Here is a 15,122-nt window from a genome sequence, read left to right as displayed (position 1 = left end):
TAATGCATACTGCCTCTGAAGTAAACATTGACTTTTGGCAGGATGGGAGAGACATATCAAACATCAGCTATTCATTCAGTGTTGCACTTATCGATACCCTTTCCTGTGTTTAAGCTCTGTTTTCATTGGACAAATAGCCAGATTGATTTACACAAACCTGCTGTGTCCATTAAGCTCGGGTTGGGTTAAAATGGTCAAATTACTTCTAGAGCAATGCACTGGGAAGAACTGTGTAAACACAAATCTGCAACACACAGGCTTCGGTCAGGATTTGTTTAGACTGTGGCGTTACTGTCAACGCCATTAGTTTGTCATTTCCTTGGTGGTGGCTGCAAGTAGAGCGTACTCTCCATTGCCTTATTTCCTCTGAGATTGTTGCATTTGGAAAATAATGAATGTTTTGTTTTGCGCAATTGCTTATTTTGTGAGAGGAATATTCTCAGAGCTAAAACAATAGGATAATAAATTTTGGCTTCTTGGGTTTGTGTATTTCAGATCCGGTGGTTAGCGCAAGACTAATGTGTTTCAAATGAGCAACAAATAGTTTATTTTCTTTGATTTATTTAAAGAAAAAGAAAAATCCAGCTTTTTTAATTTCTCTTTCAATCACATTTAACAGTACATAATTTATTTGTTTGTTTGTTCTTTTTTTATTCCCTTTCCATGAGCTCCAGAATGTCTAAATGTCAAATTTGCCAGGTTTCCTTCACAATGACAGTGTACCTCTATTGGTCTAAAATCTATTAAAAACACAACCAAAATAGGTCAGGCTGCTGTAAACAGAATATCATGTGTGTCCTCTGGCACTTGTCCAGAACCTCTGCAGTGCTGGATATATAGAGCCTTTTTAACAGAGTTGTGAATTCTTCAAGACTGCTGATCAAATCTCTCTTGCAGAGATGCTGTAACTTGCAAATGCCTGTTCAGTTGCAATTCGAGGCGAACCATCCACTGTTTGCTTTGTGGTATAATTTTTTTGCATAAGGTGAACCAGGTTTATATTCTAGCCCGATATATACACTCTACTAGGGCTGCACGGTATTGGAAAAAACCTGACATTGCGATATTTTGTTTTTCTGCGATATATTGAAAAATATTCACCAGATGACTTGAATAGCTCTATTTGGAAATAATTAATCATTCTAGGATCATTTTGTAGGTGAGTGAATACATATAGAAAATAATGAACAAATCACAAGCATAGATAAATATAATAGAACAAAGATATGTAAGCAATAAGGTATTCGAGGCTGTGCTGTATCATGAATAAGTCACGGCTGAAGGACATTGTTAGGCACGACGCGAGGCAACCCCTTCAGCCTTATTGCTTTTATAAAACGGTTACCACACAATACAAATATTAAAGCCAAAAATATATGTATCAATGCAACTTTCATTAAGTAAAATCACTAAAAGCCTTCCTTCCGCCAGAAAAAATAGTCCCTGACCGTGAACAGCAACAGAAGTTTCAATTTTACACCATTAGATGGCGGCAAAGACTGTCTTTATGAGTGAGTCACAGTAGCGAAGACTTTTACATTGAAAAGACTGAATTGTCGTGAACACGGAACAAGACGCAACTGACAAATGCTTTGACTGTCAGTCACGGGAAAACCCCTTAACTGTTAAAAGGAAAAGATATTGCAGCGGACATTTAAACAGATTTTTTATTATGAACATAGGACTGACCTGAAGGAAAATACTAAACCTGAATGCAGGTAATAAACTCGCTCACTTGATCTTTTTCTCACAATACTCTTCTACATAATACAGTAAGCTTCAATAAACAATATCAATTGAGAACATACAGTTTACATTGCTAAGAGTGGTTGCTATGGGTGTTGTGTATTGATACACAGAACCGTTGGGTGAAGCGGTCATAGCCGTTTTATCGTGAATAAAACACAGCTATTGACCAATCAGAATCAAGGACAGGAACTAACAGTTTTATAAAAATTAAATAAATAGTGCTTTATATATTTCAAGTAAGTCTAACAGTATTCAGGTACAGAAATTGAATAATCAAGTGTGAAATAATACTGCATAGTCTCAACTGTATAAAAATTAAACATAATTAATCTGTGGTAAAACTACAAAAGAGATTTTTCTCTTTGTATTTTGTTGTTTGATTAACATTCATGACACAGAAAGCAGCAGGGGCTGCTGTAACTTTAAGACTGAATGTGCGGATCCAAACTACTGTTACACATCCGGTTTTCTTGCTCAGTTATTTTGTTCACTAAGCCATAATCAGTTGCGTTTACGAGGATAGGCGATCTTTTATGTGCATTTTGACAATATTTTTTGCATGTATGTGTCCGTTCAGGCACAATTAGACGCGGTGTTCACGGTCATCTGCTCGTCTCTGTGTGCGCACAGCTGCACATTCAGAATTGAGTTCTCTTTTGAGTCTTCGCGAACTCAAATGGTTTAAAATCTCTTGAATGTTTAAACTGACAGAACCTAAAACTCAAATGATAAACTTTCATTGTATGATTGTCAAACTTTGCAATTAATCAGAGAATCAACGTGCGTTTTGAACCGTGGTGTCTGGTCCGTACGGATTAACGATCCCTATACTAGACATTGCACATCCTAAGATTGCGGATGCGCACATAGCGATTTCAATGCTAAAACGATATATTGTGCAACCCTACACTCTATATGTTAAAATGTATATTTTTATAAAAATAAATAATTAATATTTTTGCATGTAAAGAGATATGATATTAAGCTTTAACACCAGTGTTCTCAAAAACAGGTCATCTGGCACACACCTGAGTTTCAGACCATGGGGCAACCCTTGACACTAAAATCATACTCCATGCTGAGTTAATTACTGAATGTTTGACGGAAAGCAGTGGCTCTGACACCAGATATCACTGATTGTTTTGTCTGTTCTCTGATTTAGGACCTCACCCATATACCAGACCACCAACATTACGATAACGTAGGGATTGGCACCATCATAGGGGTGGCCTTGCGTCAGACTTTCTGTGAAGTTTAAAAGTATCGGCAAAACAACAGCCACAACCGTCATGGTTTCCAGCTGTTTTCGACAGTTCTGTTGACAGTGGTTGACTCATGGTGTTTAAGGTTGGGGAGGAGAGCCTTTTGCATGCAGTGTGTCAGTTGGCCAGTTGGCTCTGGGTGGATGGGAGCAGATGCTAATGAATGATATCACCTCTTTTTTACTCATATGGGACCTGGAACTTCATATCCAAATCCTCTCACCAGTAAAGCAGCTTTAGGTCTGCCTATCCTCTTCACAGTGTGGAATAAACACTCCGGTAGCCATTCATTTGTTATGCGCGATTACAGATGGTTGGATGCATGGATTCACATCCTAAATCCTGTTTAGTGTCAAAGCAATTTAGCAAAAAATCTCAGGCACTCATATGTGCTCAAAATGCACTATACCATAGCCACTTTTCTGTTCTCTTTTGAGAAAGTTGAGTCAAAAAGGAAGCAGAGAGTATGTAACAATAACCAGAAAGTATATTGAGACCACACCGCAATTATCTGTTGAGGTTTGAATTCACTTACATAATTAAAATCATTAGAATTCCCCATATACAGAGTTCTCAAATTTGTGTAGTGGTTTGGAGTCTGAACTCTCCAGCAGAAGTCTGCCATACCACACATAGCATGTCGTTCAGTTTAGGAAGATGTAAAAAACTGGTGTAATATTTCAAGTCAGCAGCTCTTTGTAAGTATCAACATTTTGTTTCTATGCTTCTTTTCTGTGTTTTTGCTGCACAGCAAGGATCAGTTGTGACAGAGTTTGACAGACTTGAGTTTAAGCATTTTAAGTGTGTTTGGTTTGGACAAACTTTGACCAAAATGATGTTCGTGATGCTCAAGGGAAAACTTAGTCTTTTTCTTTTGCAGTTGTATAGAGGCCTAGATATTGATGTCAGCATTGACTCACTTGTTGAAACTACTCCCATAATAAAGTTCGTATGAGACTCTTAAACCTCATGTAAAAGAATGAAAAACAGCCCCTCCTATAGATTTTAGTAATTTCTCTTGCTTACTATAATTGTTACAGGAGTTCCTGTTTTATTATTTAAGAAAATACAACATGTAAGACAGTGGAAATATGGACTGAGGGTTTGTTGTTTATTGTGTGCTATTCTATTTATTGGTAATGTTTTTTGTAGTTAGTTAAAATCTCAACATTAATATCCATTTTGTCATACTGCACGACGTTGTAAGGTTGTGATGCCCAAATTTGCTCTTATTTTTAATTTATTTCAACAAAACAGTGCATTTATCAATTATTGGCCATAACATGAAAATAATTATTGGCTTATCAGTATCAACTACAAGAATTTACTCAAAATATCAGAGTTGCTTATTTCCACAGAACAAAAATGCACGATGATCACCAGCTACCATTTCAAATGTTTTAAGAAGAACAGAAGAATATTCTCTTGTTCTCCAATAACATCACAGATCATGCGCAGTGCTTTACTTATTTGCATATATTTTGGTCACACAAATTTATGCAAATTTTCCACAACAGAAGCTTCAAATTGTTCACAAGCTACACTAAGTCGAAACTGTTTCAGATGAATGTAGATCTTCTGAGCTGAACTCTCGTTAATCAAACTCTCTCTTTGACATGCCCTCTCAGGCAAGACCCAAAGGCGAAGGACTGACTCCATACCAAGGCAAGAAGAGGTGCTTTGGTGAATACAAGTGCCCTAAGTGCAAGAGGAAGTGGATGAGTGGGAACTCCTGGGCCAACATGGGACAGGAATGCATCAAATGCCATATCAATGTTTATCCTCATAAACAGGTACAGTATTCATCTTTTAACAGCTCATATAATGTGACACTATATTACTGAAATGCTCCATGCAAGTTTTTCTAATTTGTCAGTCAACTCTGAGCACAATCTTCCAAGAAGTTCTTATGGCTGGGGCCCAGCAGGTACCCTTGAAACCTGAGACACAAACCCAAGGCAACTGTCTAACCCAAATACCCCTTGAACTCAAGAAGGGGTCCTTTTTCAGGAAGTCAAACTTATCTACACTGTAAAAAGTGGTACAATTGTTACCTTAAGGAGCTGTATTTAGATTGATTTGTTGGTGTTCAATATTGTTTTTGATCTGAATAAAGTCAATTAATTTAGATATTTCCCCACAAAGCATATTTTAGGTAATTATTTTGCAGCATACATAATAAGGCAAGAATAGAAAGCATCATTCTTAAATCACATCTGCAGTCTTGCTGGTTAACCTTGCTTTTAAAGAGTCACTACACAGTTCTACGCAAGTAAGCGTGCAAATGGATATGTTTTAGCAGCTCTTGGGAGGGAAGCATTGATTACAATTACCTTCCCAACAAGTAGTTTTGTATCCAAATGCATTAGCAGCCGTTGTGCCGAAGGGACCAGCTGTTGAGAAAGCCAGCTCTTCTACAGGACAGAGTATTATGGTTAATTCCCTTCTGACAAGCAAATTCTTTAGCTTTTCAATCTCACCCACTTAACATGTTTCCTGCAGTAAGCGTGTGAGAAGTGCAGCTCACTGCAATATATATCAAAAAGCCTTTAAGGGTTTGCAGCTGGTCCTCTTTCCCTGTAACCCAAGCAAACATATGAAAAAATCAGTTTTTATTGTTTTCTCACAATGGAAATCATTCTTCCAAGTCGTGCAGTATGGAAATCGCTCAATACTCCAGATCATATGCCGTAAAGTATTTAATATCTCCAGTCGTTCCCGATGGATGATTAAGTGAAAGTATCTTAGTAGTGCCAATGCCACACTGCTGTATAAAAAAGTCAGACCTGCGCCAGAATGTGCTCGAGAAGCAGGCGTCCGGAGATCCCTGCTTTTATCATTCTCATATTTAACGACATGCACAGGGAACACGGCTGACATCTTTACAGTATGAGAGCAGACATGGAACAGAGGTATTATATAAAGTCCTCCCCAGCTTCCTGCGCTTTTTCGGTTTTGGCAGGAATTCGTTCTGCTTATTAGGAGCATCAGACCACTGTTGCCAAATTATTAATTCACAGAGGTATTAGACATTTCCTCTTATTATCATTCACGAAAGCCTTTGGCCCACGAGCAAACACTCCCTCGGGTCGCAGCGCTGTCTCCTCCCAATGGCCCGTTGTAACCTGGTTTTCCGTAATTCACGGAGCGCAACTGAGATGTACAGGAAAGAATAACACAATTGTAAAACGATCTTCCAAAAGCAATGGGTGGGAAAACAAATAATTGCAGAAGTATTATTTGTGATCAACAGCCAAAAAGATTTGGCTCGCGCACATTCTCAGTGTCTTTTGCGTCGCGTCCAAGACAAAGATTCACTATAGAGTCTTCCCTCCCTGGTTGTCGTCCTGAGCTATAGAATCCTGTAGGCATCTAAAATTACTTGGAATCTTCTTGTATAATAAACTGCGCAAAATAATTGAGGGAAAAAAATCAAATGAGGTATTAATAACAAAACGTACTGCTGGCAACCATTACAAACACAACAAGGACGAATTGGCTCTTGATAGCGGTCCTAAACAAATTTCTGACACACCCCTGCGGTTGGTCCATTGTGGTTTGAGACTTGGACCTTCGAGTTCCTGATACTTCATCTCCAAAACCATATCTCCAAAGAGTCTAGCCAAATGCTAAAAGAAATCTCCAGTTTCAACCTGACTGATGTCGTGGACAGAAATACACATGCGTTCAAAGTGTGATTCACATGTTCTGCTCCTCTCAGCGTCCTTTAGAGAAACCCGATGGCCTGGACGTTTCCGACCAGAGTAAGGAGCACCCGCAACATCTGTGCGAGAAATGCAAAGTCCTGGGCTACTACTGCCGCCGTGTGCAATAAGGAGGATCCCGAGGTCGTCTCCCCCCTTTCCCATCACTTCACCTACCAAGTGCTCCAAGAAAAAGTGAAAAGTGCCAAAATATTCATGTAAATATCTCTAACGCTAGTAATGGCTTTGTGTATCAGCAGCATGCGACGCATTTATTGTGTATAATGGACAATTGAATATGTTTGGAACAGTATTGCTATCCGTACGGGATGCAGTGGATTACCTCACCATTGCGTCCCCTGATTGTGTGTTTACAGACTCTCCCTTCATTCTCCCTACCAAGTGAACTATGAGAATGTGCCAAGCACTAAAGGTGTTGCGTTAGTCAAACAAGGGCCCAGTGTGCCTTTGCAGAGTTTTTGGGTCAATAGCACATCATGTTAACTGTGAATTAACAGAGGGATAATGGATTTTCCATCCCTAGCTTTTGTGTCACATATTTATTTATGTTTGTATATCGTATCGTAGTGCAATTGAATTAACTAAACTGGGATAATTTCATCTGTGTTTATATCTGGACAGGTATCGTCTAACCCCACCTCTTGCCATTAGAAACTACTGTAGAATAGAACTTTTTAATGCTTTGGTTTAGCGCGTCAGGTAGTTAAATCGCTCACATACATTTATGAATTGCCAAATGCGAGATATTTTTGTCAGGTTGGCTAAAAGCAGCCCTGGAGGCGCCCAGAACATTTGAATCGAGTTGTTGGCAACTATGCAAAACCATTGCAGCTTATGCAGAGTCATCAGTTCCTTTACATTGTCGCAAAGTCGAATGAATTGTGCGGATGATCGAAAGCCACGACTTGCTGATCATCACTGTCCTTTGAAATGTGATCACGTATGTCGTCAATTGTTGCCAGAGAACTGCTTCAAACGTCTTATAAAGTGTTTTGGTACAGGGGTCAAAATGTGAGCTTTTCAGTCCATGTGCAAGCATTCAAAAACATAACGCCTGTTCTTCACTGAGATATTTGCCTCAGGATAAAGAGTGTGTTTGAATGACACATCTCAGATGAAATAGTGTGCATGTGTCCTAAATGAACACTGCTCAGTCATTTTTAAATTCAAAATTATTCATTCTTTCACTCTTAAAACTAAAGGTTCCATAATGGGGTTTGCATAGCAGTGCCATAGAAGAACCATTTTGGGGAAACTTTCAGTGAACAGTTCTAAAAAGAACCATTTTTTTTTTTTTCAGCATGAAGAACATTTGAATAATCTGAAGAACCTTTTGTGCAGTAAAAAGGGTCCATGGATGTTAAAAGGTTCTTCATTGAACCATTGTTGCAAAAAGAACCTTTATTTTTAAGAATGTTGAATTTGACCCTTGCACTAAAATGTTTCATTCAAGAAATTTTCCGCTGTTTACACAATCATTCTGATCATATTTCAGAATGAAATCCTTAATTTTAAATGTCTTTTTATGCGTAACCCCATATGTGTATGTTTATACATTAGCTGCAAACATAACTGATGAATTACACCCTGTTTAAACTGTGATTTTTGGGAAGCATTTTCTATCTGAGTGGACATAAATATTAGTTGTAAAGGGAAAAGAAGGACAAAGTAAGTAATGCTGAAGAGTTTTTTTGAGATGTAATGAGACAACAATTTGGGTACATTTGATTGGTCAGAAGACGTTTTGGACAGAGACGTATTACTGAGAGGATTATGATAGGAGCATGTTAATATTTGAATGGAAGTAAGTTTGTACAGGATCTCATCTATGTGCCGTTACCTCTTGTTATGGCTCACACAAAGTACTAATCGATCATATTTGAGTGTGACCCAGAATTATTGAACAATAAATGTAGCTTTACGTGTTCCAGTGGGAAGTCGTAGATGGATATTGTGAGAACTGACATTGCGTTGTTAATCCTAGATGTACATATGAAGTTAAACGCATTTATATGGTAAATACAATGTGTATAATTGTTTACTTATCTTTGGAGTCCACATATTTTGTTGAATATTAGTTGTTTCATTTATTGGAATAAACTCAGATTGATATAAATCTTCTCTGAAGGGAACATCTAGTGCCTTAACACAGTTTGGTTTTGGAAAAATCAGGATTTTTGCTAGGGGATGTCATGTATGATGCTGAGGTATAAAAGAGCTGATTAGATGTCTGAAAATGTAAACCAGCTAATTCTACTTTAGTAAAGAAAAAATGGATTTGATTTTCTGATGGGAAATTCAAGGAGTAAAAACTGCCAGGCAGTCAATCATTAGATCACTCTTAAATTAAAAAACAAGGCTGTTTCTGTAAGTCGCTACTTTCTTCTTTGGACGTCATTATTGTTTCTGAGACCCTTTATTTCTTGGTAACGGTGTTGCTAATGGCTTCACTGTGCGTACATTCTTACACGCCAAGGTTTACTTCAGACCTCATTTAAGCTGGAATGAGATATATACTCTGCTTTTTGATAAACACCGTAATGAATGGCGTAATGAAAATAACCAGTGTAATAAACGATTACTGTGGATTCATCATAATCATTGCTGATCACCCATAGCTGGTAGTCTACACATAATGATTTCCTTGCAGTTTTGGGATCAATTCAATTTATTGTCAGTTTTGTATGCCTGAAATGAATGCACCACTAGATCAAGGCCTCATTATTATTAAATTTGCTTCACTATTGCAAAATTGCATTGCACTATATGCATGACTAAAAAGATAATAGCCCTGAGTTTTGCGGATTTGTATAAATGAGTTTCCCCTGTTGGTTTTTGTTATATTGAACGAAAGACAGAGCTTGTGGTATTGACAGTGTCCATGCATTTAAAACTATACAAAGTGCTTTTTTGCGCATGTGTTTTTGTCTTGAAATACATATACTTGACTTTTATAGCTCACTTTCAGTATAAACGTGTTATTTTCTATTAAAGGTATGTGTATTTTGGAAACAATATAGATAATGAAGATTTTGGAGCAATTTGATATCCAGACAAGATTTTTTTTTTTCCCTTACAAAGATACTAGTATGTTTTTTATGTATATATTCGATTGCCATCATCAAGTTAGCTATTTCAAAATGTTATGATGCAATATTAAAACTTTGTATGTGAAAAAGGGCAAAATGCTGAGATGCAAAAGATCTGGGAGGTTTTTTTTTTTCTTTTGATGTTTTACAATAATCTTTGGTTATATCCTACAGAAATATTTATGGAAGGATTTTGTTCTTTTTTTTAACAATTCAATTTTTTTGTATAAAATATGCAACAGAAGCTACTCTATGAAGAAAATATTGATGACTACATAGAATATTATTCAAAGGTTGGTACATAATTATTATGCCCTTACAAGCCATTTTATTTGTGTTTTGTTATTCTAGATGTTATTGGTATATAGTAACCTTACCTGTTACCTTTGTTTCGAATTGTTGTGTGTCTGTTATATATATAGCATGAATGTTTTGATTTGCATTTATAGGAAAACTATAACACTCGCTTTAACATCACCGCATCTGTTTTTAACATAACAGAGACTGACTCACACACTGTAAGTCGTAGGGCCTTTTTACTGAGGTGTTTTATAGATGCAAAACAGTGGCAAAAAGACGTGACTAACTGAGTCATTGACCATAACACTGAATTGCACGTACAAACCTTTTACATGGTCAAAATGTGTTAGTGAATCAGGTCCATACTGTATGAAACTGTGAGCTCTAGTTAGCCGTCTCCAGTTACTGCCAAGTCCAGGAATGATGTCGAAATGTTTTCTTCACATGAAAAGAAAAAAAAAAAAAAAAAATCAAAGGCTATTTTTTAAACAAGTGTGTGGGACTGAAGTTTGCATGTGCATGTTTTTTAAACGATTCAAGAAATATAATTTGTGCAATGTATTCTTATTTAATATTAATGTTATACATGATTAATTCTTGCCAAGATATCTTTTGTAGAATACACCTCTCTTGTTAGTCATTAATAAATGCCTCTGTTCACTCCTAGGATTTCCAGTACCATTAATAGATTTACTGAATGTACTGATTTAACACTCACGTTTGTAATGTCTGTAAAATATTTGTCATCATATTGGAGTGGACCGAGCAACAGAAAGCGTTGATGATGGAATGTACTAGAATGTGAGACAAGATGAAATCTGTAGCTCAGTGTCCATGAAACGGCATTCCGATATGTGCCTTATTTGTTAGTTAGGAAAACTGAAGACTGTGCTTTTAGAAGTTTATTCAATTAAAACATTGACTAAATGAATCATGACTCCGTTTTGTTTCTTGCACACAGTGATATATGTCTGTTCAGTTTGTGCCAAATAAATACGTACAACCTGTTTTAACCCTATTCTTTGGCCCGTCTCTGGGTGTTGGGAAATTGCGTCCATTTTAAATCAGTCACGCTGAAGGCAGTATGGACTGATTAATTATTTAGATACGGTCCTTGGGAATGATGCTTGCGTAACTGCAAACCAAAGTCTGAAGCCGTGGGGAACAGCTGTCATTCTGACATCACATTCATTTATCGACGAGCGTTTCTTTAAGTTTAGCGTTCGCCTGCTCTTTGCAACAGCGCAGGTTTGAAGACACAGATGTGTGTTTTTTCACTCTACCTAATTACTTGTGATGATTGTAAACACATGAGCGCTGTATGTGAAGGTTAGGACTTGGCGCTGGCTTTACTCTTGAAGCCAACTTTAAGTAATTGGTCTACACATTCCAAATCCCTTAAACTTCACTAGAGGGTGGAGGCCCAAATTATATCAAGTTTGTTGCAACAATGCAGACTAAAACAGAACGGGAATGAGAATGTCTCTATAGCAACAGTGCAATCGGAGAAGTCAAACAAATCAGTTGTGAGTTCAGACCCCATATGGTTTCATTTAGGAAAGAGCACTGTTCTCCACAAAGGTTCATAATTTACTTTCATAAGGCATTACTATGATAAGCTACACCTACACACCGTCTAAAACGGACTGCTCATTTTCATTTCAGGGTATGTGGATGTCAGCTTGCTGCAGTTATAATGGAATACATCTGACAAACTCGTATTCCCTATTGTGTCCACAACTATTGTATTAATGTGTTTAGAAGACTCTTGCTGAAAGTTTAACGTTGGAGGTGGAGATGTTTCATAGCCAAACAGGATGTCATATCCTGCTTTAGGGGGACAGGAAATCTTGTCGCTGGATGGAGTCTAAAAAAAGGTTTGGGATCATTCTCTGGAAGATTTAAAAAGCATGCCACGCAACTAGATATACTGCTGCAGTTGTAGCCGGCCCTCATCTGGAAAACAGCCTTGAGTCATTAAAACAAAAAAAAATGGGCACAGGATGCAAATATCCTAGAAGAAATTCCATATGTCAAAACCAGTTTCATGTGCATTTATTTACTTAAAATACCTCTTGGGGTTTCTCTGGCATAGCTTTTAGAAGATAAACAATCTCCATGTAGCTTTTATAAAATGGCTTTAACAGTATAAATTTCCTCACGGCCCATGGTATTTGACCCATAAGCAAGATTTCTTGTGTAGGGGTAAGTAATAACCATACTTACTGAGTCATTTGCTTACTTAGCAAGCATAAAACACCTTAATGAATCCACAGACTGACAAATTAAAATGGCAATAGGTAGGTATGTAACATAAATGTAGAAAATAAAATATAGAATTAATTTCAAAACACATGTATAAGCAGGTTCAGTTGTGAAAAAGTTTGACCATATTAAAATGAACAGATTTTTCCTGGGTTACTTGAGTTCTCCACAGTCTGTAATGACAATCTTCTTTACAGTTCCTCCATCATGTAAGCCATAGGACTCCATAAGAGAGACTGTATCCATACCTTCTTTGACCTGTCCGAACACAACATGCTTGCCATCAAGCCTAAAAAAAGAGAATGTCAGGAACATCAACCACATAAAAAGGAAAAAAAAACTTGGAATGGGTAATAATTAAATCATCTCTCCACCAGCATACCATTCTGTTTTTGCAGTGCAGATGAAAAACTGGGATCCATTTGTGTTGGGCCCAGAGTTTGCCATAGACAGAACACCTACAAGAGAGAGAGAGAGAGAGAATCAGACCACCTACTGCATGCTGTATATAAGCAAATTTGTCACTTTGAATAATTTAATGATATAGAGATTCAAGGAAAATCTAACAAATCAACAGTTCCACAATAAAAAAAAACAAGGAGAGTTTGAAAAGCAGCAGGGGGTACTGGATGAAAGACAACATCTGGGTTGGGTAAGTTACGGCTCTCTACTACAATTACATCCAGTCATGTATTACACAACCCAACACTATTTGCCCATATTAATCTATCAAGATGCTGTGCTGGTGTAGGATCCCCCTGGCACCAAAAATGCACTAGGATATGCTGGCTTTGACTTGTTTAGAAAGTAGGTCATTTGTTTGAAGATTACAAAATCTGTTTCTGCAACTGAGGGATCCTTACCACCACCTTGTGGCTTTAAACAGATGTGCACATGTAGTTTTTTGCACATTTTGACAGGCTTATAATGATTAAATGTTGCTGAATCAGATCCCAGAGGAACTAGATACCATGTCTAGCTGAATGGATCAAGAATTTCCATGGAATTGTCTTCCACTCACAAAGTTTCCATTGCTTTATTACATATTTTGGGACCAGCTACCAATGTGACTTCAGATAGTGACTCAGATCTGTTACTGCTAACACATTTTACTACTTCACAAATTCTTAAGCATCCCCACCCCCCGCCCTCGATAAAATCAGCACAGAAATGCAAAATAAACAATCAGATGCATGGGTATGATCACGTGTGTAGTGAAAAGCTGTAATATCAGCTTTAACCCTTTATTTCTGTGACAGTACAGTAGTGATATCACCTGGTCCAGTGTGTTTCAGCTTGAAATTCTCATCGTTAAATTTCTTTCCATAAATAGACTTTCCACCGGTGCCATTATGATTAGTGAAATCTCCACCCTGTCAGCAAAACATCAATAATTAGACGGCCTTAGGATCAAAACATATAACTCATAACACAACTCATAACCAATAATAAAATACTCTGAAAAATAAAGAGATACGATGACAATTTAAGCTTGATAAAGAACAGAATGATAAATGAACAGTAGCACTAATAGTTACCTGACACATGAACTCAGGGATAATTCTGTGGAAATCTGAGCCCTTATATCCAAAGCCATACTCTCCGGTACAAAGGGCCCGGAAGTTTGCTGAAAGACAAGAACCATGAGAACTGATCCATTATATAAAACTGTGGATTTTTCTTTTTTTAAATCAAGTATTGTACATTATAAATTGTATATAGTTTATATCGCATGTTTTTTATGTACATTTTCATTTATATTTTTTGATGGGCCCCATACATTCTATATGAATTACTTAAAGTCATTATTTTTATGAAACCCATGGTTGCTTACCAGCCGTTTTAGGTACAGCGTCAGCATAAAGCTGCAAAAAAAAAAAAAAAAAAAAAAAAAATGAAAACCGGCCTTCAGAATATTATTACAACAACAACAACAACAACAATTATTATAATTACTATTATTGATATTATTATTAATATGATTATTGCCATATTTATGACAGAAACAACTGCTGAAAACATTTTTGCATTATTCATGTAATTTTCCCTCACTCTTTTCACTGAATCATAAACTTTTATATTAATTTCGACTTTTTAGTCTCTGTGTCATGCATTTATGTTACATGACAAAGAATAGCATTATGTACTATTCCGCTTTAATAAATATAGCATTATGTACTATTCCGCTTTAATAAATATAGCATTATGTACTATTCCGCTTTAATAAATAATGACTTGCCTCAATAATAATTCTTCCAATAGGCTCGTCGTCAGCTGCAATGTCCATAAACACAAGAGGGTTTTTCAGCGGCCCTGAAACCAGTCGTTTTCCAGCGATTGCGACAGAGCAATATTTCAAACGATTTTTCAGTTGTAACATTCTTGCTGTAGTGTTGTAAACCCATCAACAAACACATAAAATGCGTTCAAGGTTTAGCCACAGTCATGTGACGGTGACATGTTCTTCTATGGTCAAGGCAAGGAGAACTATAAAATGGTCACGTTAAACTGAACAGCGACACCATGTGGTCTGACGAGTCGACATAAGTATATTATTTTGATGCGATTAGCCTACTTTTTAAGCCCTTCGAGGTCATCAGTATTCAGATGTAAACTGTTGTCCACATTATTATGTTATTATGTTACTTCTCCGCGCTAGTCATTATGGACTAATCACAAACGTTGTGGCTAAATTCGGTTTCTTTAAACTGGACTGATAGTGAAGAAGAATT

The 15,122-nt window shown here is 37.0% G+C and overlaps 2 protein-coding genes across 2 annotated transcripts in view; one reads left to right on the top strand and one right to left on the bottom strand.

The window, feature by feature from the left end:
* Positions 1-11,056, top strand: part of zcchc24 (zinc finger, CCHC domain containing 24) — a 43,886-nt gene extending 32,830 nt beyond the window's left edge. Inside the window, exons 3-4 of the mRNA XM_051917646.1 lie at positions 4,640-4,804; positions 6,733-11,056. Of these exons, the coding sequence (XP_051773606.1) occupies positions 4,640-4,804; positions 6,733-6,846 (279 nt within the window). The 3' untranslated portion in view covers positions 6,847-11,056. The remainder of the gene's footprint in view (positions 1-4,639; positions 4,805-6,732) is intronic.
* Positions 11,057-12,164: 1,108 nt separating this feature from the next.
* On the bottom strand, positions 12,165-14,886 carry ppifa (peptidylprolyl isomerase Fa). Its single transcript, XM_051917648.1, has 6 exons — positions 14,630-14,886; positions 14,225-14,255; positions 13,929-14,017; positions 13,667-13,763; positions 12,773-12,848; positions 12,165-12,679 (listed from the first exon to the last, which is right to left on the bottom strand). Exons 1-6 carry the CDS (start codon positions 14,768-14,770, stop codon positions 12,544-12,546), a joined length of 570 nt encoding a protein of 189 aa, XP_051773608.1. The 5' UTR covers positions 14,771-14,886; the 3' UTR covers positions 12,165-12,543.
* Between the last annotated feature and the right edge of the window lie 236 nt (positions 14,887-15,122).

Source organism: Ctenopharyngodon idella, chromosome 13 (genome assembly GCF_019924925.1).
Source record: "Ctenopharyngodon idella isolate HZGC_01 chromosome 13, HZGC01, whole genome shotgun sequence".
NCBI classification, from domain to species: domain Eukaryota; kingdom Metazoa; phylum Chordata; class Actinopteri; order Cypriniformes; family Xenocyprididae; genus Ctenopharyngodon; species Ctenopharyngodon idella.
Note: the sequence above shows the minus strand (reverse complement) of the source record. Positions and strands in the feature narration are given on the sequence as shown.